This window comes from Micromys minutus (genome assembly GCF_963924665.1).
Source record: "Micromys minutus genome assembly, chromosome: 4".
Taxonomy (NCBI): Eukaryota; Metazoa; Chordata; class Mammalia; order Rodentia; family Muridae; genus Micromys; species Micromys minutus.
In genome coordinates, this window is record NC_137973.1 from 42,199,648 (window position 1) to 42,222,845 (window position 23,198).

The window sequence follows — 23,198 nt, forward strand, 5'->3', positions numbered from 1 at the left end:
GCTTGCTCAGCCTGCTTTCTTATAGAACCCAGGTCTACCAGCCCAGGGATGGCACTACCCGCAATGGGCCAGGCCCTCCCACCTTGATCCCTAGTTGAGAAAATGCCTTACAGCTGGATCTCATGGAGGCATTTTCTCAACTGAGGCTCCTTTTTCTGTGATAACTCCAGCTTGTGTCAAGTTGACACACAAAACCACCCAGTGCACTGAGCAAGCAGAAAATCCCTTAATCTGTAGATCAGAATCTCCATCTGTGCTAACCCTGTCTATTGCTGGCTGCATCACTCCGAACAGAAGGCCCTGCATCTGAGCAGCATAGTAATGCTGGCCCAGGTCGGAGTGGGTAAGCCAGCCCTGATGACAGAGGGAGGGAGAGCTAGACCTGCCACACATCTGCCCATCTGCCACGAGGTAGTCTGGGCTGGGGAGGGAGGGATGCTCTCCACTCACTCGCCCCTGTAGCAGTTTATATAACTGGCCCTGGGGTCATGAGAGCATGCAAGCTGGCCCTGCCCCTCACCTACTGCACCTCACCTGGGCAGCAGAGTAGACCTGGCTCTGTGGAGGGGGGCTCAAATGACCCAGCCCAGAGAGTGAGAGTGTAGGAGAGCTGGCCCCCCACTCATCAGCCTTGAGGTAGTGTGGAGGTGGGGTAATGCCCTCCCCCCCTTCGCCTGCAGTAGCCCAGAGAGCGCGTCCAGGGTCGTAAGAGTGGGAGAGCTAGCCCTGTCCCCTCACCAGCCATAGCACTCAGGAAAGTGATCCCTGCGTCCTGCCTGGGCAACACAGTGGAGCTGGCCCTGATGGTGAAGGCATCCTCTGAGCCAGCCCGAGGGTGTGAAAGCAGCAGAGCCGGCCCCGCCCTCTGGCTGCAGCACTTGGGAGACTGGGCCCGGAACCTTGACAGGGCAGCCCAGTGGAGCTGGCTTTGGAGGTGTGGGTGTGGTTGAGCTGGTTCCAAGGGCATGAGAGGAGAGCTGACAGCTGGAGGCATTGGCCGGAGCAGGTGCACAGCTTACCCTAGTGAGTAAGGTAGAGCTGGTCTGCCGTCCGGACCCAAATCCAGGGCTCTGAGTCGGTCCACCCCAAAATCTATATCACCAGCAAATGGCTGGGACGTGTGATGGGGCCAGTCCTGCTGATCCAGGGCTGCATGAGGATACAAGATTGATGGTGTCACAGAAGCCAGAGACCTCTAACCAGACCAATGACTCACTGCATTGAACATCTGAAAGTGGATGTGTGGACAGAGATATACTGTGGGGCACACTGTGTGTGTGTGTGTGTGTGTGTGTTTTATTTTGTGGGGAAGACTGCAAAGAAGGGTGAAGGGTGGATATGCGCAGGACTGACTGGGGTGCGGGATGTGACACTCACAAGGAATCAATAAAAAGTCTTTAAAAATCCAAAGCCAAGGGGGAAAAAAAGATATCCACCTGTGAGCTGTATATTATAAAAGAGATGCTGTCCGGCGGGCATAGAACGTTGACTAGCTGGTGTGACAGTGTGTCTGAGTCTCCACTGCCACTCCCAAAGCATCTCCTAAGACCCATGATCACGGGGGCTCCCCTGGGGGTGCTCAGGGCCAAGGCTGGGGTGTGCAGCAGGAACAGAGGAGGAGATCCTGGGAGTTAAGAGACATTGGGGCGCTTGCCTTCAAAAGTGTGCCCTTCCATGCTGAAGTCCTTGGCCTATGCTGCTGCTGAGAGTTATGATGGCATCTGTGACCCACGCAGCAGCAGACAGCCATGCTGATACCCATGATCTATGCTCAGTTCATGGTGTGTGCCGACACCAGAGACCATGTGAATGTCTGTGGTCCGTGTTGTCACCAGAAACCATGTGGAAGTCTGTGATCTATGCTCCTGCTGACTGCAAAGGGCAAGGAAACTACTTTTGCAGTGGTATTGATAATTGTAGACTCACAGTTGAGAGAGACAGAGGAGGCTTCTGTGACAACCCCTACCCCATTCTACTCTGAAAACAACAACAACAACAACAAAAGAGTAACAGTCCAGACAGAAAGCCATTGAAAAAGAACTCTTAACAATCGTGATAAGGATGCTGAAGTGTAGCTCTCCACAGCTGATGGCTTCTGGCAGTGGTGGGGTGGGAAGAACTCGGTTTTCTTTAAGGAGATGGCTACTGGGAGTATGACAATGCTGCTGCCCCTCCTCCTCCTTCTCCTCCTCCTTCTCCTCCTCCTCCTCCTCCACTTCTTCCTTCTCCACCTCCTCCACCTCCTCCTCTATTCCCTTCCCTCTCCCCTGCCCTCTCTCTCTCTTTCTCCTCCATCTTCTTCTTGGGAGGGATCACAAGTATGGGGGGGGGGGGCTGGAAAGACTGGGAAATGAATGTGATCAGGGTACATGAAATGAAATTTCCAAATAATAATAAAAATAGTTTGTTGGAAAAAAACGTGTGCCCTTAGTGAAGTCCCAGATCCATCCTTATTCTTACCTCTACCCTCACCCTAAACCCCATTATCTCTGTTCCTCATTCAGGACATTTTACAGGGCCTGACCAAAATCTTCAGGGTGTTCCAAAGGGAGATCAAAGATTAAACACCGGACCGAAGTCTGACACCGAGCTCTCACCGGGCTCACTTCCTAGCCTGAGACGGGTGAGGTGTGAGGCCACTCAGCTCTCTGTGCCATAGGCCCCTCTGAACATGTCGACCCCACCTTGCTCTAAAAGGCCTTGAGACTGTGGGTAAGAACAACCACATTCCAGTTTAGCCCACAGTACTCTAAAAAAACTAAATGTGGAGAAGCTGGTGTCACAAAACAGTTTGGATTATTTTCTCCAAAGGGTAACTAACCTAAAGTTCTCTAAATCCCCACAGTAGAATTTCTGATATAAGCCTTGTCCAAGTCCCCTGTTCAAACTCACCCCTAACTACATAGAATTTGATCTCGGTAGAGCCCATGCTGTGGTTTGGATGTGGAATGTCACTCGGACCCATGTGTGGAAGGCTTGCTCCCTAGCCTGAGGCACCAGCGGGTAGGAAATGGTGATGTTTTTAAGAGGTAGGGTCTCGATGAAGGAAGTTAGATAAGTTGGTACCTTGCCTTTGAAGAGGATATTGGGACCCTCCCCCGTGTGATGCTTCCGGGTCTCCAGGGGTAAAGGGACCTTCTCTGTCACATGCTCCCTCTACTGAAAACTGTGCTGTCACCCGTCCACAGCTAAAGGAGGAAGTGGCCATGGATGCAGGCCTCTGAATGTGAACCAAAATAATTTTGTGCTTTTAAGTTATCCTGGGTATTCTGCCCCAGTGAGAGCAGACACGCCCGGATGCAGGGCCACTTATTAACGTGAGCTCTTGGGAAACGAAGGTGGACTCTGAGCTTTCGTTCTCTTGCCCATGAAAGGAAAGACTTGGACTTGTCACCATCTCTCAGCATGCATGCTCTCAGCCTTTTGTCAGACTGTGCCAGACAACCCAGATATAATCCCTAGGAACCTTGTCTACCTCATTTGAGACAATTAGGCTAGATTAGCTGGCCAGTGAGCCCCAAGGAACCTCCTGCCTGCACCTCCCCAGCACTGGGATTCTGGGAAGGTGAACTTAGGTCTTTGTACTTAAAAAGTGAGGCTTTTACCAACCGTTATGCTCCCCACCCCAGTCCCAAAGCACTGATCTTTCTTTTTAATTGTACTCATTATTTTTATTTTTATTTGCATGGGTGTTCTGTATGCACGGACCTGTGCACCATATTCCCACAGAGGTCGGAAGCTGGGTCTCCTACAACTGGAGTTGCAGACAATTGTGAGCCACCATGTTGCTTTGGAGAGTATCTGGAAGAGCTGTTGACCACTTAGCCAGCCGTTAACAACAGACTTTTGTTTGGTTGATTGGTTTTGGTTTTTCAAGATAGAGTTTCTTTGTGTAGCCCTGACTGTCCTGGAATCCGCTCAGAAGACCAGGCTAGCCTCAAGCTCAGAGATCCATCTGCCTCTGCCTCCCAAGCACTGAGACTAAAGGAGAGCATTGCCACCACACACGCACCGGCCTAACTACAAATCTTAACTGCCTCTCTAAATGCCCTTCTCCACCCCTACAGCTACCAGCCACAGCCAGATCACTCGTGCCAGGGTGACACAGGACATTGTCCCTTCTCAGAGACAACTTCTGCCCCAAACAGATACAAACCTTAAAGGCCACAGTAGAGTGGCTGAGGGGTTGGCTCGTACTTGCCAATGGAGCCATCTCATTCCTCAACCTCACTGAACCTGGTGTTTCTCTCTTTTGGGATGGGAGAACACCAGATCTGGAGGTGAACTCCTGAAATCTCAGTACTTAGGAATCTGAGTGAGGCAGAATGACTCCTGTTGATTTAAAGCCAGTCAAGGGGGCTGGAGAGATGGCTCAGGGGTTAAAAGCACTGACTGCTCTTCCAGAGGTCCTGAGTTCAATTCCCAGCAACCACATGGTGGCTCACAACCATCTGTAATGAGATCTGATGCCCTCTTCTGACAGCTACAGTGTCCTCATTTGCATACATATATATACATAATATATATATACATAATATATATACATATATATGTATATATATTAAGCCAGCCAAGACTACAAGTGAGCTCAGGGGGATAGAGAGAGAACCCTCACATCGGAAAGGAAAGCGTGGAAATATAATACATGGCTGACATGCAAAGCAGCCCTTAGTATATTACACACACTCACACAGAAAGAACTTAGAGCTATGTGTGCAGGGTACTAGAAACACACCCTAGACCCCTTATTTTCTTTCATAGGGCCCCAGCCTAGGGTAGGTTGGGCTTTACTCCTCTACCTGCTTGAAGTTTCAGGGCTCCCTTGGCCAGCTAACAGGCTCGCAACCAGGCCAGTTTTCCAGGAGCAAAGTGGCTGCTTTGCTGACAGGAGCCAAGGCTGTAGCAGAGACAGCCAGGAAGAAGCACTAACCTGAAGGCTGGACCTGAGGCTGAACCAATCTTCCCTGGAAGAGGGCCGGAGGCAGGGCTCTCCTGAGCCCTGTGTAGACCCGGCATCTGATTCTGAGGACACTCCCCTCCAAGTGTAACCAACATTCAAATGGCCCCACATCCTCACTTGACGAAACTTGTCTTTGGACTTAACTAAAGGGCCCCCTTCCACTCACTGTTGAAGTTGCTTTTGAAGTTACCCAACTATGAGTAACTCCTTTAGTTTAGAACTGGCTATGACTCCAGTCATGCTGCGGATTCTGGAGCGTTTGCCAAATCCAGTTTACAAACTGTTTCCAAATATAATGACATTTGTAGGGATACTAAAATTAACAAATATTGAAGATGACATGCTATTTTCTGAAGGCATCTCTTTAAACATTTGTTAGTTTCAATTTCTCTTATTTTACAGCCTCCAAAGTTCTAGCTCCCCAGCCTTCCTCGAGCCTTTGAAAGTCCACTCCACAGGTTCACATCCAGAACTGGGGATCCTGGGTTACCCCCAACTCCAGATGCTGCCAAGCCCCTGTGGCTTCTATCTGCAGAGAGCACCTACCCCAAGTCATCGACCAGGCAAGGCCAAGTTGAGTGACTTTGCTCCCATACAGAAAACAAAGTGAATTATTGAACATTAGACAAAACTTGAGTTAATGTTTAAATGTTCTATTGGACTTTCCTTGAATAAATTCACCCAGGAGGCAATAGTGTGACAGGGTGACAGATGAGCACAAGAAATGTCCCCACATGCTCCTTTGCAGCTCCCCAGGAGGGGGCGCCCTCAGAGCAGCCTAGGTTGCTGTCCACTTGGCTGGAACTTAACAGTTGCATGGCCTAGGTGTAGACTTCCCTGCACCAGCCCAAGGGCCACAAAGGGTTAAGGTTCTTCTGCTGCTTCGAGCGCTGGTTGGGGCATTTAAAGCATTGATTTTCAAAGTCCACCACCAATCTCAACCCAGCAAGTGAGAGGGAGTTCCTGCCCCAGCCAGGACTACATAATGAGTTCAAGGTCAACCTTTGGAGGGCTGTAAGATGCTGCCTTCCTCAGGAGGGGTCCATACTCAACCCCCAAGCAGGTCACATCGAGAGACTGGCAGGGTGACCATATGAGAGGTCTGACAAGGCAAAGGGCAAGCAAGCAAGGGAGGGGCTTTGCTTCATCCTAAGTGAAATAGATATCTCAAAGTTGACAACTCTCTCTATGGGCACGTCGGTTAGTGTGAGAATCCCAAGCCTTGTGCAAACCAAAGCTAAAGCTTACGAGAATCTTACCTAATGCTTTAAATCCATTTCAGCATGAGGAAAGCAGTATGAATAAGAATCTGGAGGCACAAAGAAGGAAGTACCTTTCCTGTCTCACACAGATGAGGAGTACAGCTAAGGCCACGTGTTGTGGCTCCACAGTGCAGCCGGTCCCACACCCCAGGCCTGCTTACTCCGCGTCTTAGATTTTGAGCATGCGCACACATGCACATGCTGCGGAGCATGCGCCTGGAGGACAATTTTCAAGAATCAGCTTCCACTTTCCATGATGTAAAACCCAAGCATTGAACCAGGGTGCTAGGCTTGGCAGCAATGTCCCCTACCCGCTGTGCCATCTCTCCAGCCCCAGGCCTAGTTATTCTTAACAGAGAAATGCTATGCTGGTAAATCAGCACGGGGCAGGACACAGCAATGAAGCCTACATGTATAGATGTCTTAACAAAACATGAAAGATGTGTTAATAACTTTAAATGTAAACATAATAAGAATATAATCTCGATTTTTAAAAAAAAATCCCTTGAACTTGGCACGTGGTAGCATGCAACTGTGTGTGACCTCTGCACAGATAAGGCTGTGTGGAAGGCCAGCCTGAGCTGCCCAGGAGGCCTGGTCTCAACAACAAACAAAATGCTACTTGCAAACAAGTGAGGATGGCAAGGTGACTCAGTAAATGATGGCTGCCAAGCCTGTCAACCTGACTGACCCATCACCAGGACACATGTGGTAGGAGAGGGTCAAGTGACCTCCACATATGCCCCATGATGAGTACATGCAGATGCACACATGTATGCACACACACACACACACACACACATACACACATACACACACACACACTGTAATAAAAAGGCTTTTTGAAGAACAAAGAACTAGAAGGAAAACAGAAATATGTAAAATATATTCATGCATACATATAGCACAGGTATTCAGGTCATAAGCAAATACTTGGTAAATCTGGCAGCAGGAATAGGCTTTTTGCTTCCTATTTTCCTGTATCTTCAAAGTCCCCTTTTAAGAAATGTCTTCTATGAAGGCATTTTATTTATGTTTTTGTTTTATATTCCCAGAGAAAAGAATCCCAGGATCTTCCTGTGTTTTCATTTTAAACTTTTCATAGCCTATGCTGCCATCTAAGGACGTCAGTACAATGGAAGCAAGCCATGGGTGGGAGTGGATTATTGTTTCTCCTAGGTCAGTCAGAGCTGGGCTGACCATGCCGAACCTGGTTAGCCTGGCAGGGAAGTTCATTCTCCAGCTCTGTGATCACCAGTGATGGCCAGCTGGCAGTCAGGAACCAAGAACCTGAGCACAGGCTGCCGAGGATGGATGTCTCTTCAGCATTGCTCAAGAGCAGAGAGTTATGGAAGCAGAGAGTTTCCTTTTGGTCTTAGCTAGGAAAAGCTTCCTTACCTTTGATTTGTTCCTGGGCTGTGTGTACAGCTCACTAACCTTCACTCTTGATGAACATTTAAAAGAGAAACGTCTGAACAATGAAAAACCAAGGTCCAGTCGATATGAGACTCGAGAGGCCTCTCGGGAACATTTCATTAGCAAGCGGTGCGCTTTTCCTCAGCACAAACTGAGAAAAGCTGGGCAGGAAAATGAAAGGATTTAACCTTTTGACAAATTCAGAGAGGAATGTGGAGTCCTCGGTGCTGGTGTGAACAGGCATTGCTGGCCTTCAAGGAACAGTGTAGCAGAATCTCTTACTCCAGGTTCCTTGATTTCCAAAAGTTAGTGCCCATCACCCTTGAAAGCTTTGTTTTGGGGGCAGGGCAGACAAGGCCCAGGGAGGCATGGAGAACCTCAGACATGGATGGTGCTTGTCTATTCTGTTGCTGGCCTCTCTGTCCCATTGACCGGTTTCCCTAGGCAGAAATCAGTCTTGTTTTATACAGCTCGTGCCCTAATGCCGGCATCCAGTTCAGACACCAAACCGGGTTGAATGAATTGGCTTGGAGCCAGTGGGAGGCAGACGGGCAAGTAGAGCTCTGCCTTGGGTCTCCGGGGGACCTGCTACAGTCTGAGGCTTTCTACCTGCTCAGAGCCAGGGGTTGGGGATGGGGGATGATGCTGACCTCCCTGGGTTCCCAACCAGGTCTTCTTATCACACAGGCTTGCAATTCTGAGGCAGGCAGCCCCTACCTGCTCCACCCAGCAGCAGCTGTTGCAAGCGTCTGTTGCCTATGTAGTAAGTACCCTGTGCTGCCCAGGGCCCATTCTGCTCCCCTCTATTACATCGGCAGGCAGCGGGTTCTAGCCAGCTTAGTGGCAAGCAGGTGCTCTGCAAATTGCATCACAGAGTGGATGGAAAGTGGATTGTTAGCGATGGGTTCCAGTGCAAGCAGCTCCAACTCCACACCATACAATCTGACAGGTATGTCTGTCACCACGCTTGCAACCTTGGTGTCAGAATCCCTGCGGGAGGGACCTGGGAAGAACATTTTAAACTGGCTCCCGAAAAGCCTCAGATAGCCATGTAGAGGCTGCACAGGAGCACGGGGTGAGAACGGTGCTATCCTTCAAGCTGATGTGTCGAGAATACACACCATGGACCAGGAGCCTCAGTGAGATCTCCTCTCCCACAGACACCTCAGTCAGTGTGCACATAATCCACTTCATCCAGGCCGCGCACCTCAGAATGTGTTGTACGTCACAGGTTGGCAGCATATATTGTAATCCAAGCACTCAGAAGCGTCGGCAGGACTGCCAGCCTGTTATACAGCGGCCCACACCGTACTCCACCCAAGTGCCTTCCCACTCTGCCGCCCTCCTCTCCCTCGGCCAACAGAGACCTTCACACCCCTCATTAATTAAATAATCTTTTTATTTCTCATGCACTAGGAAAACTGGGTCATATGAAACGCTGTTCTTCATAGCAAAAGCCTCGGTCTAGAACATAACACAAGAGGCTAGCTGGGAACTGGGTCTGGTCAAAGATCTGGAAACCCCCAAAGAAGGTGCCACCTCCAGGGCTAATGACAGTCCTAGCACCCTCTGACTGCAGCAGCCTCCAACTACAGACAGAGCAGGGCGGCTGCCCCCTCACACAGGGGTACAAAGAAGCTGATAACAAAGGACCATGTGGACTAGGGAGGAACCAGAGGCTGATGAGCAGTAACTCAGCAGGGGCAGTGGTCCAGACCCTCAGGCCAGGCCTCCGGGGCCATGAGTGAGCAAGCCCAAGTCCTGCTCTGCCCAGCACAGACCACCCGAAACTTCAGAGGCTGAGCAGTCGGTGCCACAGCAGAGATAATGAGCCCCTCCTGCCCCACAGTCACATAAACAAGAGGGAAACTCAGCTTGAACTGGGCTTCCGAGGGCTCAAGGGGCCAGCCCCACACAACCATCCCAAGCCCCTATGGACACTGAAGACTCCGTGGGACAGCCAGACTTCTGACAGTTCTGGGACGGGTCACTAGCAGGGCCAACTCTTAAATCTCGGCCATGAGGTACCACCTGAGCTGAGACAATAATGAAGCAGTTTCTTGGACTTGCTTTCATTGAGGTGGCCCAAAGGCAAGACAATGGTCAAAGACATGCAGGACAGGAACAAAGCACAGAGACATGCAGAGACCACATCAGGTGGGAGAGGTCTAAGCACAGACACAATCAAGTCACTGAGATGGAGCAAGCACTGCATTGGCCAGGTTCACTAAGGACCTGGGCTCATGACAATGCCCACTTCCTCTGGGATGGTCTCCAGCATCTCACTTTGGACGGCCTGTGTGATAAGCGCCAACTCCTGGCATAGGGTCTCATAGCGGTAGCCTACTCGGATGTCTGGCACATTGGTTCGGCGGATATCATTGCCCTCAGGGCCTTCCTTGGTATAGTTGGGTCCCAGCCAGTGGCTTTTCACCTGCAGGGGGATAGGTAACAGGAAGAGATGCAGGTAGGTCCAACTCTCACAGGGACAAGGTCAGGACCCAAAATGTAAAGGAAGGGAGAAAGGTGATGCCCAGCCCCAAGCAGGCGGAGTGTCGTACCTTATGAGAGAAGCCACTCATGAGCACACTGTTACGAGCCAGTTCACACATATCGCAGGAGCTGAGCTTCCACACCTGGGTGGCGATGCTGTACTCTTCCATCAGGGGTTCCTGCACAGGCCAGGTTCCTTGAGGGGAAGCATCAGGCCCCTGCAGTCCCTCCCTCCTTTAAGGACTTAGCTAACAGTCGCTAAGTTCCACCAACAAGGGGGCAGCACCAACCCAGAGACACCCAGCATCCTCCAGACACCCGCCCTTGGCTGCCCGCTGGCCTGGGTCTGACCTTGGTGAAGTGGAACTGCAAGGGATCATCTGTGGACAGCGAGACCATGAGACCACGGGATAAGTACTCAGGGAGAGGGTTCCGGTGGTAGCTGAGGAACAGGCTGTTGTTGCTGAGTGGGGACATGGCAATGCCGATCTGAGCCAGGTAATACAGGTACTGCAGGACAGGGGCCTGGGCAGGTAGGAGGAATGTAGAACAGGTCAGGTGGTCTCAGTGCTGGGAGGGCATGCTGGTTCTGGGGCTTAGGGGAACAGGGGTGGTCCAGGCTAGTTCTCACATAAGAATGAGGAATCCTGGGCTGGGCTCCACAACTAAAGGATGGGTGGGAAGAGCTAATTATATTGAGAAGGAGGAATCTGATCTCATGGCTGGGGGAGGAGGATCCGGACGGCAAACAGCTGCATGTGGAGGCTGGGGGTGTAGACCCTGACCTTGCGCAGAAGCAGCCCGTGGGAGATGTTCTCGGCCAGCATGAAGGCTGATACCAGGTGGTGGATGGGCCCAGCCTCCCCGCAGTGAGGCCTCAGCACAAATGTATGGAAACCTCTCTGCCTGAGGGGTATGAAGACAGAGTCAGCCTGGGCACGCCTAAGTTCACCTGCCCCCAGACCCCACATCTCTGCTGGGTACGTACTCCAGCTAGGGACAGACAGTGGTGAGCTAGGAAAGAAGACGGGCAGAGCCTTGATGGGGAAGGCTGAAAACACTAAGTCTATGGGCAGAGAAAGAGCCTGTCAGTCTGGGCCACAGGAGCAACGGGTGTGTTAGGGCACTTGTGACCTCAGCTCAGGTTGCTCAAAGCACAGCAAGCAGGGGTTCGGCACTCCTGGAGTAAGCACCTGCGCAGATGGTTCAACATGGCCATGTTAGCGAAGGTGTAATACAGGTAGTAGGCATAGGGAGGGTTGTCCTCCTCCACCCAAGCTTCTGGGAGAGGACTCTCCAGGTTGAAGACATGGTTCTCTGGCTTGGACTCATCATCCACGCTGTCAAAACCATCCACCTGGCAAAGAACTGGTGGTCAAGCCTAGAGCCATGGCTGGCCTGAGCCCAGGCATCCTGCATCCCAGCCCACGCCACCGCTCACATGCTCCAGAAAGAGGTGCAGCTCCGGGTGGCTGGCAGGGTACACGGTAGCCTCAAAGAGTGGCAGAAAGATGTTCTCCAGCATCTCTTGGAAGTTGGCCAGCTGGCCCTTGGTGCGGTACACGTCACTGCAGGGAGACAGGACACCAACATATGCAGGTCAGGGCCAGCAGCAGGCCAGTGAGTCAGAGCTGTCACGAGAAGCACGAGAGCGCATCTGAACCAGAGTGGGAGAGTGGGACATCCAGACAAACCAGGCTGGACAGACTGTGGGCTGGCCTGGGAGGCCTCTCCTGGCACTCAGGGTGCCTAGCTTGGCGACCGAAGGCTCGGCCATCCCAGCAGAGCAGGAGGCAGGCCCCGGCCCCTTGTACACAGCTATGGAGCTTCCAACCACTCTAAGGGACACTCACAAGAGACGGGGCACCTGCACCAGCCAGCGGACATTGGGAGAGTGCACTCTGTGGTTCACTGCCCAGCGTGCCAGCTTGTCCCACTCGTCCCTCGAACGCCCGTAGATGGACAGCCGGAGCTCTGCATTCTGGTATTTGCTCTCCTCCAGGTCTGCCATCACCTCCTAGACACCAGAAGCAATGACATCCAGGCTCCTCCCAGCCCCGTGTACCCCTCACATGTCTCATCAGGCCTCTCACCTCCCTTCTCCTGTCTCTTGAGCCCCCCTCCTACACATGGGCTCCAGCTCAGCAGGGGAGAATCTTCTCCATACCTTAATGATGTGAGCAAAGTACTTCCCAGAAATCTTGTTGTCGGTTTTTATGAAGATCTCTCGGAGGACAGACTCCCCAATAGGGTTGTATTTGGCATTGAATTTGTCAAATCGATGAAAGGTATTCCTGTCCTGGAGGAGATGGGAAGGCCTGGGTCACCCTGATTCCTGGCCCTAGTGCTGACCAACACCCGGTCCCATCCCATGGACAGACCGCGTGCACATCCAGTGTGTCCACACTTAAGTCATAGGCAGTGAGGTTCATGCTCTCGAAGACTTCTCGCAGCGTCTGCTCACGGCCCTGCTCGACATGCACGATCTCCTCCAGATGCCGCTTCATCGCCCGCTTGATGAAGCGCAGCAGGTGCTTCTGGTTCATGCAGGACGAGGCATGGATGTGCGTGTCCACCTGCGGTAGAAAGGGAATGCTGTCCAGCAAACCATAGGCTTGGGACTGGGGAGAGAGCTCCGCCATCTGTGTTTCTTTACTATATAGCATGAGGACAACAGTGGGGACCCTCTGAACACACAGAAAAGCCAAGTATGTGCAGCACCTGCCTGTGATCTTACTATGAGGAAGCAGAGGCAGAGATGCAGAGGATACGCTCGCTACCTAACTAATCAACAGCAAATCTGGGTTAAGTAAGAAACTCTGCCTCAATACATAAGGTAGAAGATACCCAGTGTCAACTCTGGTCTCCTACTACACATGTATATATGCATACATAAGCGTGTCCGTGCGCGCACACACACACAACCGCACACTTGCAAACATGCATATATATACACATGCACACACATTATACACACAAACACATACAAATGCAAAGTTTGGGAGAGACGGTTCAGTAGGTAAACCTGACAAAGTTAAGCTCCAGGACCCACACAGTGGAAGAAGAAAAACGACTCCCGGTAAGCTCCTCTGCTTCCACTTGCCCACACCCATACACAAATTAATTAAGATGTAATAAAAATTTATTTTTTATTTTAAATTTTTATTTAAAATTTTATTACATTAAATGGCATTAATTACAAAAAAATTACATTAAAATGGAATAAATTTTTCACTTTTAAAGGAAGAGCCCATGACTCAAGCAATAGGTATAAAAGGGTTCTCGTATTGGATGCTAGGGGCGGGGGTTGGGGGGACAGCATGGTCTTTGGAGGAGAGCAGTAGGTCAGGACACAGGGGCACTAGCTGAGGGCCCACCTTACGGATATTGTAGAAGTCCCGGTGTGGCACTTTCTTCTGAGCAGCGAGCTCCTTCATCTCATTGAGCAAGACGTGCATCTGGAACTTGGAGCTCAGGTACTGTAGCCGGCGGTAACAGAATGACTTTCTGGACAAGAAGAAAGGAGCTCAGGTGAATGCTCCTGGGTTAGCTGAAGACGGGACAACACAGAATACGGGCAGCCAAGAGGGCAGCCAACTAGGAGTGGGTAACCAGGGAGTGGCAGGAGACAAGGTGACAGTTGTCTGGGACAGGGCAGGGCAAGGCAGGGCTGAGACTTGAGAGAATCTGGCATGTGAGCTGAATGAACAGGTAGAAACTTACATGGGACCATTGATAATCAGGGCCATCAGCACATTGACGTCAGCTACAAATTCCTGTAGGTCAGGGTATGGAAGCTCCACCTCTGGACAGCTAGCACACAGGAAGCTCGGGTAAGGAGAGCAAGCCAAGTCCTCTGGTCCCTCCCAAGCCAATGCATTATTCCATATGGTGTACCCCAACACACACGATACCCCACTTACTGCTCATCAGGGTCCCTGCGGGTGTAGACATGCACCACACCACGCACCATGCGCAGACCCAAGCCCAGGTCCCCAGGCATGGTGCTCGGCTCGCAGCGCTCATATGGGTGCTGTTCCAGTGCAGGGGGGTGCACCGGGGCATCTGCAAGAGAAGAGGAAGAATCAGAACTAGGGAGCTTCAAGGCCAGCAGCTGCCTGATGTCTATGGGCTCCATAAAGGGCTACGTATGCCAGAAGTCCCAAAAGAGTAGCTATGGTCGTCACCCTCCACCCTCCTGGATTATCAAGAAGCTTGAAAGAGCCTGGGCTCAGAGGTGGAGAGATGAAAACAAGAAGTGCCTAGACCCCAAGCCTAGACCCCCAGAACAGTTGGGGTTGGACAGGGATGGGAGCTCCCACCAGCAGACACAGGGGTATCAGGACTCTGTTCATAGGTTCGAGTCTCCAGGGGCTTCTCAGCCAGCTGCTGCAGGTAACGGCGGGTAGTGGGACAGAAGCTCTGCAGTGACAGGGCCATGTACTTCTCCCGGATGAAAAGCGCCCGCACCACACTTTTGGCTGCATCTAGGAGGTCTGTGAATGGCACCTGAAGACAAGGACAAGCTGTCACTCCCTTTGGTCTCTGTGTTCACTCATGTTCACACTCACCTCCGGCCTGTGAACATGCCCAGACCTCACACTGCCTACCCCCAGTAGGTCTCAAAGGCCTCAAAGCCGGGAACATCCAGGCTTCTCTGGTCCCAGCAAATCAACACAACCTCTGCCATTCCAGGCACCGGAAAAAGAAACACCCTCTCCAGTTCCCACCAGGTCCCCAGGCCAGAACCCTCTAGAACACATGGATGCAAACCTAAGGCTTCTCTCCACACTCACCCCACACTTCTCTTCCCCAGAGATGATGACCCGCTGAAATTCCCGTTCCAGTACCACATCACGTTCCCAGAGACCCCTGTCACCCTGTCCCTCTCCTTGCTCCTTGTACAGCCTATAGGGAAGAGATAAAAAATGGGTCAGACACAGCCATGGTGCAGACCCACCCCATATCATCTGATCATGCCCCTCTGTCCTCCTTACTGTAAGTCAGAATCGCTGTCTGTCTTCAGGAAATCTTGCTTGGCCCGAAGCAAAATATCTGGCTCCAGCCTAAAGGTGGGAGGAGTAAAGTCTGGTGGAGCAAAGGCAGTGGCTACAGCATTCAGGTCCCAGCACAGTGCCAGCTTCTGTCTACATATCATCATATGTGGTCCATGGGCAGGCCTGTGGACCCTGGGCTGTTCTCACCCCACTTCAGAGGTAAAAAAACAGCTCCGGAAGTAAGTTATCAGGTAGACTAGGAGCCTACAAGAAGATTAATCGAGCAGTGGTCTGGCTCCGAAGAATGTGTTCTATGCTGCCTTCCAGACAGACCTCAAAGAGACAATGGGACAGGGAAGGGGCAGTAGCAGGCTCACTTGACATCCTGGCTGATCTGGCGCTCCAGCCGCTGCCTCCGCTCCTCTAGCTGCTCGATGGGGCTTTCCTCTGGGAACTCATAAGGGGCGCTACGGAGCTCACTCTCAGCCAGTGAGCGGCTGAACAACTCCTGGTACCAGTGAGAGAAAGGAGGAAATGGTAGGTGGCCTTCAAGGCCTCTGCCCTTGTCCTCCCTGCAGAGCCTGGGCGAAGGGTGAGGGCAAGAGCCAGCGTTCCCAGGAAAGGCTTAGCATCAGAGCCAGTCAAGCACTGCTCCTGATGAGAGGATGTCCCAAGATGAGAGGTAGCTGAGGTAGAGGGTATAGCAACAGAGGTAGAGTTTGAGGTATAAGGGCGCTACCTCAGCGATCTCCTTGCATTTGCCATCCATAGACGTGCGAAGGTCAAGTGGAAAATGCTTGAGGCAGGGGGCAGTGCCTGGCAGGGATCGGGCAGACTGCAGTGGAGAGGCCCCCAGACCACTTCGAGCTTCTGCAGAGACATTAGTGCCAAGGTCAAGGGGAGGAAGGAGGGCAGGGCATGAATGCTTCTCTGAAAGCCAAGAGCCCCTTCCCACCCAGGGGCCAGACCCTATTAAAAGCCAGGGCCTAGACACTGGACAATACTTCCACTGAGAAAGAAGAGCCAATCATATGGGACTCCCAAGGGTATTCATCTGCATCTACACAGAGGCCCTTCACCACCCCAGGCTCAGGGATGAGGTCCTGCGCCTGCCTGTGGAGCAGATGGATCCAGTCAACTCTGCAATAAGAACTTGAGGTGGGAGTAGCCCACTCCCTTAAATAAATCAGGAGAATTTATCTGCCTATGACTATTTCCAAAAAGAGATGTACATGCACACACACACACACACAAACACAGAAACACACACACACACACCAGGCACTCATTCAGGTAGGTCACATTTAGTGGACAGATTAAGGACCGCCAACTTCTCAGGTACTAACCCAGGGTCAGATGTACTCCTGGCCTAACATCCTTCACTGAGATGAAGAAAGCCACTGCCTGCTTCCTAGACCTGAACAGCCAAGTCCAGCAGCCATCCAGCTCTAACCTGAGAAGCAACCCTCAAGAAAGAAGACCTGGCTGGCAAGGAAACCTGTCTCCCACTGGAGGCCTGTCCTCTCTCCAGAATCCCAGAGCTACCAAGATGAGGACTGATCCTAGGCTACCTGTCCCACAACTGGCTGACCCTCCAAAGGAACTGCCACAGTCTGTGCCACTCGGAGGCCTTAGGATCTAGGCAGGAGGCCTCATGGAGGGCCCTAGGAAAGGAGAATTGGAAGCCAGGGTGTTTTTTTTTTTTTTTTTTTTTTTTTTTTGTTTTTTTTGTTTTTTTTTTTTTTTTCTGTTTCAAAAAGGGCAGACCTCTTCATGGGCCCTAACCCAAGGCTAACACTGAAGGTCAGAAGCTGCTAGTCTCCTGGGCTGCCTAAGCTCCTAGCCCACCAGAAAGGAACCTCCCAGGGTCCTTCAACAGTCTCAGCCTCCTCTTGCTGGAAGCTCTCCACAGACCATTTGGTTCTCCAAGCCAGCTGTAGAAGACCCATCTCTCCAGAACCCTCTCCCCCACCTCCACTGGCTTAGGAAAGAACTCAGAGGCTCTGTGTGGGCATTGTGCCTTAAGGTCTCTGGACCCACCTCCTAGTACTCCAGCCCCAATGCTGGACAAAGAAGGGTGCTTCCCCTAGATCAGAACCCAGCTACCTACTTGCCTTGGTCCCTACTGAAACGCTACCTGCAGAGGTCAAGAATGTTCTGGTCAGCAGCCCTGCGCCCCTTGCCTGCCTGTTTGCCTGGTAAAGCTGCAGCTAGTCCCCCAGGACAGCTCAGGGGCTGGCATGGGCTGTACCAAGTGCAGCTATGAGCGGGGGAGACCCTGAGATGGCCACAAGTAGGGGGCTGGGAGAGTTCAGGGGAGTTCAGAAATCCAGAGAAGGAGCAGGAGTTGAGAGATGAGAACTCTAACAGGGCCTTGACCTCTTCCATGCTAGTGAGGCCACCCAGATCCAGGGTCTCAATAGCGAGAAACAAGACAAGCTGATGTGGCCAAGGCAGCCTGGCAGGGGAGGGGCCAAGTCTCCTTAAAACCACAGCCCTAGGGGACAGAAAGTGGACACAGCCTGGCTGGCCAAAGGGTAGGAGGAGAGACACAGAGGGAGACCAGCAACTCTCCCCTGAGCCCTGCAGCCTCAGGACGGCTTCCTCTGCCCACCACTGTCCTTTGAGCCCTGACTTTGGATTCTCCAAGAGAGACATGTCTTTGCTACACAGGAGCTGGCTGGTAGTTGGACCGCTGGTCTAATGTGGGTAGGAGCTAGTTACAGAGGTTCCTAGACCAAATGGGTACTCTTCATGACAGTTTCCAAGGCTAATGTCAGGGTGAGAACAACCTGTTCAGGAAGAGCACCTTGGAATATGGCAACAGCATTTGTAAGACACATAGGGCTCTGCTTTTGTTTACTTGCTTGTCTTAACTTCTGGACCCAGACTATCAGTGGGTGAGAAGTAGCCTTGTCCTATCTGGCCACAGCCCCAGGACTCACAGGGGAATGTCCTACAAGCCCTAAGCCTACAGGACTACAACTGGAAATTCCTGGGACCCTCTAAACACTTCCCACATGGAGACCCTTCGGTGAGGAAGGTGAGAGGGTCTCTGACCCAGTGCAGGGTCAGGGGCTGATAAGAGGGGAAGAGACCAAGGAGAAAGGAACTCTGTAGGGATGATGAGGTGATGCTATTTCTTTCTCCCTTGAAAGAGGGCAGAATAGGAAGAGGAAGCAAAGATCAACACCTACTCACCCAACCCAGGGTTCAGACCCTAGGCCAGATCGTGGCACAAACCTTTAATCCAGCACCCAGTAGACAGAGGCAGGGACAGGTAGATCTCTGTGAGTTCCAGGTCAGTCTGGGCTACACAGTGGCTTCCAGGACAGCTAAGGCTACACAGAGAAACCCTGTCTCAAAAAACAAAACCAACCAAAACAAAACGGAACCCAGAGCCTTCTCAAACACAGTTCCAGACCATTTGGGGCTTTGTTTTCTCTCTTGCTTTACTGGGACCACACCTGAGGTCTTGTGTGAGCTAGGGAAGTCCTCTACTACTGGGTTATATCCTCATCCTTTTCTATTTTTACTTCTAGGCAGGATCTTACTAAGTATCTAAGCCTGGAACTCATGATCCTCCTGCCTCAGCTTCCCAAATAGCTAAATTACAGGTGTGTGTCACTACACCAGGCCACCAACTACTTGTAAAATCCCCAAAGGCAGACCACAGAGCTGCAGAAATGAAGACAAGGCCCTCATTTTAAATGCTTTCCTATCAGATAGCCCTGGACTGACACTGAAGAGCTGGGTGAGTAGAAAGGGTTCCGGCAGCCAGAGTCAGTCTCCTAGTCTGCCACATGACTGCAAAAGACTGCTAGGGACTCGCCAGAGGCGAAACACAAGCGATAATCTCCACTCTCCCAAGCCAGGATCCATCTACGGTACCACATATGCACATATACAGGCAAAAACCAAAGGGAGACCACTCCATCCACTCCAGGATTCTGGTGGCTAGTCAACCATCTTGACTCTGAGCCTCCTCTCTCAATATCAAGACTGCCTCACTAGGCTTTGATCCCAAGTACAAGATACTCTCATGTATAAGCACCTAAGGGTCCCTGGTTCAGCAAAAGAGTAACCAGCACAGAGCTAGCCCCAGGGCATTCACCTAGGAGACTGATCCAAGCACAGAGAATCTCAGTACAGCAGTACAAAGCCTAAACAGGCATATTCAGCAGTGTAAGAATAGGCTAGAGGAAGCCAGTCAGACTGTAAATAAGGGCAGCAATAAGGGGTTAATAACACCCAATCAATCAATGGTCTTTCTTTAGCCATTAGACTTGAGAGCTGCAGACACTCACATCCCTGGAAGTACAATCTCTAGTAGCTAAGTCCTCACCTGGATGGACTAGAAGACCCACTGCAAATGGTGCAGAGATGCCCACTTAGACCCATTAGGAAACCAAACCGAAGGTTGCAGCAGACACAGCCCACCCACCATCTCAAGGACTCCCCACTTTACTGAAGAGACTCACAACACAGACCAGGAACAAGCAAACAGGAAAGGTCCTGGCAACTGAGCCCCAGTTTTGGTGGATGTGCTAGCAATGCAGGACCCCATGTCAGACCCTGCCACCCCCACTCACCAGGAAGGGAGTTCGAGATCCAGGGTCTTGGAAAGCCTAAGTAAAGGCAAGTATAGCCTGAGCCTGCCTAGTATAGGCACAGGCGCCAATCAGAGTAGCCAGTCCGCAGTCAGTCCCACACCCTCCCCACTCCATTCACATATACTTCACACACAGCATCTGCACAAGCAGACACGTGTGCATATACACCCCTTCTGCACCCACATCCACACCCACTCCTTGTTACGGAGGGCAGCATCCCTGACATAGAAACCTCAGGCACCCCCCCACTCCCTCCCTGAGCCACCAAGCCAGCCAGTCAGCCCTGGAACCGCGGTCGAGAGGCATCATTGCAGAGAGGGTGCAGCAGCAGAAAGGGGGCCCTTCTCCGAGGCACTCAGTGGCCTGGACAAGAGGACGGAGAGCCCATGCCTGAAGCCAAGAACTCTCACCTGGGGCAGCAGCGGAAGCTTGCAGACTGGCCCGCTTCTTAAAGGGATATTTGGCCTTGGGCTTGCCTGGGCCAGGATAGGATGCCATGGCTGGGGCCAAGGCGACAGCGGAGGAACCTCACCGGCTGGGGCCAAGCTCTCCCACATCCAACCCCTTCCTCCGCCCCGCCCCCAGCGGGAGTGACTGATGCAGGAAGCAGCGCCCCGCAGGCGGAAGAGGCCCTGGCCACGATTTCTGATGTTGTCTAGGCAACCTCGGGGAGTGGGGCCTCCATCCTGCCCCTTATCCCTCCCTTCCCACTCCAGTCTCTAGAGTGCCGTATCTGATGGTGACTAGGACTGGGGTGTGGGTGCAAAGAAAACAGATACAGCAGCACCAGGTCTCAGCTCTTTACCACCCTCACCCCACCTCGGGAACCCTCATCCCTTGCCAAAGCTTCAAGGCAAAGAAGCCAAAGTCCAGGCTAGGCTGGTCCAGCCAGCCAGAGAGAAAAATAATAGGCAAGAATACCGCCTGAGCTTCTCCAAGCTCCATTTCCTCCAGGGACGGAGCAAGCGTACTCATGAAAGCCCAGAGCTTCTGGGACAGAGCCCCCCTTTCTTCTCCATCTGACCCCTGCTCTAGGGACAGCCCAGCTCCGGGAGGAGGCAGAATTGAGAATCCGAGCCCAGGAGGGAGGGGCCTGTCTTGGGAAAATTCCACTGACCGGCAGAAGCTGCCTCCTATGAAGACAGGAAGAGTAGGAGGCAGGGTCTTGTCTGAGGTCGGTGGGAAAGACCCCAGCCTACTCGGACTTGTCCCTCTGCCTGCACACTCAAGGTCTACTTCCCTGGACCCTTCTAGGGGTTCTTCACATCCCCTAGGTCTTGCAGGCATTGCCAAGACCTCCACCCTCTAATCACTCGACCTCTGTCCTGGAGACCCTTTATCATCAACACACGCGCCACACACTTACCAGAGGCCATACTGCCTGAGTCCCGAGTGGCACCAGGAAGGTTGCCTACCAAAGTCTGCACAGCTAAGAAGCCCGGCTGAGGAGGGGAGAGGGCCCCCACCGGGGCGAAGTCACTCCACTGGCCCCTGCACCCGCACTGAGAAGTGGGAAGGAAAGCAGCTTTTCAAAATGGCCAGCTGGCGAGGGGCGGACTCCCACCGGCTTCAGCGGCCAGACTGACCTCAGGAGACCCGGGAGTCGCGACCCCAAGCCCGCAGTTAAGAGGAAACAGGCCACGTGCTCCCCAGAAAACCGGACCCGGAATTCGCCTAGGGTTCTTTCACCACTTTCTGGGTACTAACTAGGGATCTGACTCCCGTGGCCGGGTTATGGGGGAGTCACGCAACAGGTGCGACCCCGCTGAAACCTTCCCGGCTGCGCGCCAATCTCGCCTACCCAAGGCCCCGCCAAGTCCGCGGCCACGCCCCGTTCGACCACGCCTCCGGGCTCCTAGCCACGCCCCCACCATTTTCCTGTTCCCTTACGCCACGTGGGCAGTCTCCCAGCCAGGGTTGGCCTTGGCTTGGGCCCTTTGGTCTTGGGCGATTTTTGTGCGTCAGCTTCATCAGTAAGGTGGGATGAGGTAATGACAACACCTCATCCGAAGGAGTTACTGAGGACTGCATGTAAATCCTCTTTGCACAATGCCTGGCACAAAGTCAGGTAGCTATTATTAGGGTCCCAGAATCCGTTTTTAAGCAGAAGCCCTGCCCCTGAATTCTCCACATTCCCACCTGAGTCTGTTTCCGGCCATCAGACATTGGTAGGCAGGGTGTGCCCTTCAAAGCTGGTTCACCATCCCACATTAGTTTCTGTGTTGAGGTTAGACTAGCCAGAATGCCTAGGTTCAGATTCAGACATCTCCACCTACTTCCTGACTGATGGTGAACTTCTCTCTGGATTTTACAGGTTAACTTTGGCTCTTACACCTGCCCTGATGAAGACAAATGAGAGCATTATAAGTGCTTAGAATTATGCCTGGCCTGTAAGATTGCTTTGGCCTAGGATCCCTATTGCCAACACATGATTATCCTTGTGGGTTAAATTGGGCTGCTCCACAGGCTCTCAAACAAGCCCTCCTGTCTCCTAAAGACCTGTAAAGGGAAGTCTCCTCACTGGAAGTGGTTACCTTCTGAGCAGCGATCCCTTCCCTTCCTCTCCCTCAGGGGAGTCTTTTGCCCCCGCATTCAGCTGCTCCAAAGTTGTCTATGCAGCTGCTTTCAGATCACCCCACTATATCCTTCCTCTCCTCTCCCCATCCAGAACTCCAGGTCCTGATCCCTGCTCTCTATCTGCATCCGATGTGGCCTCCACGGAGTCTCCAATCCACTATACTAAAGCAAACTTTTAAAAGCTATTGCCTTGGGCTGGGGGTGTGGGCTCAGTGGCAGTAACCCTGTGCCTAACATGTGAAGGCAACCCCCAGAATTGCAAAAAAGATGAAAACAGAAATTTAAAAAACCCGTACAAGTGGCCTCCATAAACTTGGGAGAAGAGTGTTGGTGACGGGAATCCAGCTCACAGAATCAGTAAGACACACACAGAACAAGGAGATACTTTATTCTTACATCATTATGTGTAACTATCACAACAGGAGCCACTGGAAGCATCGGATACAGCTGAGGGTGTACTGAACTGGGACATGCATTATGTGGCCACAAATACTAGTATAATCTAAGAACTGTTTAGCAAAATATAATCAAGTATCTCAATAAGTTTCATTGTTAGACCCAGTAATCCACTTCCAACAAGTCTTTCTTTAAAACTCAAAAATAACTTTATAGGGAAAGCCCCGGAGTGTGCAAGTTGTAACTCCACAGCCTGGAAGAAGAGAAGAGGGGAATACGTGCTGAAAGAAAGAGAAAGAACAAAAGAAAAGTCAGGGCTCAGGAAGGTAGGGGACCCAGAAAACTTCATGGCAGCCTCCAGGGGTTTCCTCAGTGATTGGGAGTCATAAATCTGTTCTAAATAAGAGTTGTCAGAAAAATATCCAAAGTTGTTCAATATTGCAATGTTTACCACAGAAAATTTGGAAACATAAGGGCCCAACAA

The 23,198-nt window shown here is 51.8% G+C and overlaps 1 protein-coding gene and 1 pseudogene across 4 annotated transcripts; one reads left to right on the top strand and one right to left on the bottom strand.

The window, feature by feature from the left end:
* Nucleotides 1-9,019: 9,019 nt before the first annotated feature.
* On the bottom strand, nucleotides 9,020-21,505 carry AMPD2 (adenosine monophosphate deaminase 2; the record flags this gene model as incomplete). Of its 3 annotated transcripts, none has more annotated exons than XM_080916287.1 (18): nucleotides 9,020-10,072; nucleotides 10,200-10,310; nucleotides 10,483-10,656; nucleotides 10,917-11,037; nucleotides 11,325-11,488; nucleotides 11,573-11,699; nucleotides 11,985-12,148; nucleotides 12,299-12,430; nucleotides 12,513-12,707; nucleotides 13,509-13,638; nucleotides 13,855-13,944; nucleotides 14,055-14,196; nucleotides 14,454-14,640; nucleotides 14,928-15,039; nucleotides 15,129-15,197; nucleotides 15,506-15,636; nucleotides 15,868-15,998; nucleotides 21,108-21,505. In XM_080916287.1, 18 exons carry the CDS (start codon nucleotides 21,115-21,117, stop codon nucleotides 9,866-9,868), a joined length of 2,397 nt encoding a protein of 798 aa, XP_080772413.1. In that variant the 3' UTR covers nucleotides 9,020-9,865. The 3 variants fall into 3 exon arrangements, with proteins under 3 accessions (XP_080772413.1, XP_080772412.1, XP_080772414.1); XM_080916286.1 differs by lacking the exon at nucleotides 21,108-21,505 and adding an exon at nucleotides 20,152-20,287; XM_080916288.1 differs by lacking the exons at nucleotides 15,868-15,998; nucleotides 21,108-21,505 and adding an exon at nucleotides 20,152-20,298.
* Nucleotides 21,122-21,728, top strand: LOC308420081 (annotated as a pseudogene). Its single transcript has one exon. The product of its transcript is annotated as an uncharacterized misc_RNA (transcript).
* The last annotated feature ends 1,470 nt before the right edge of the window (nucleotides 21,729-23,198 follow it).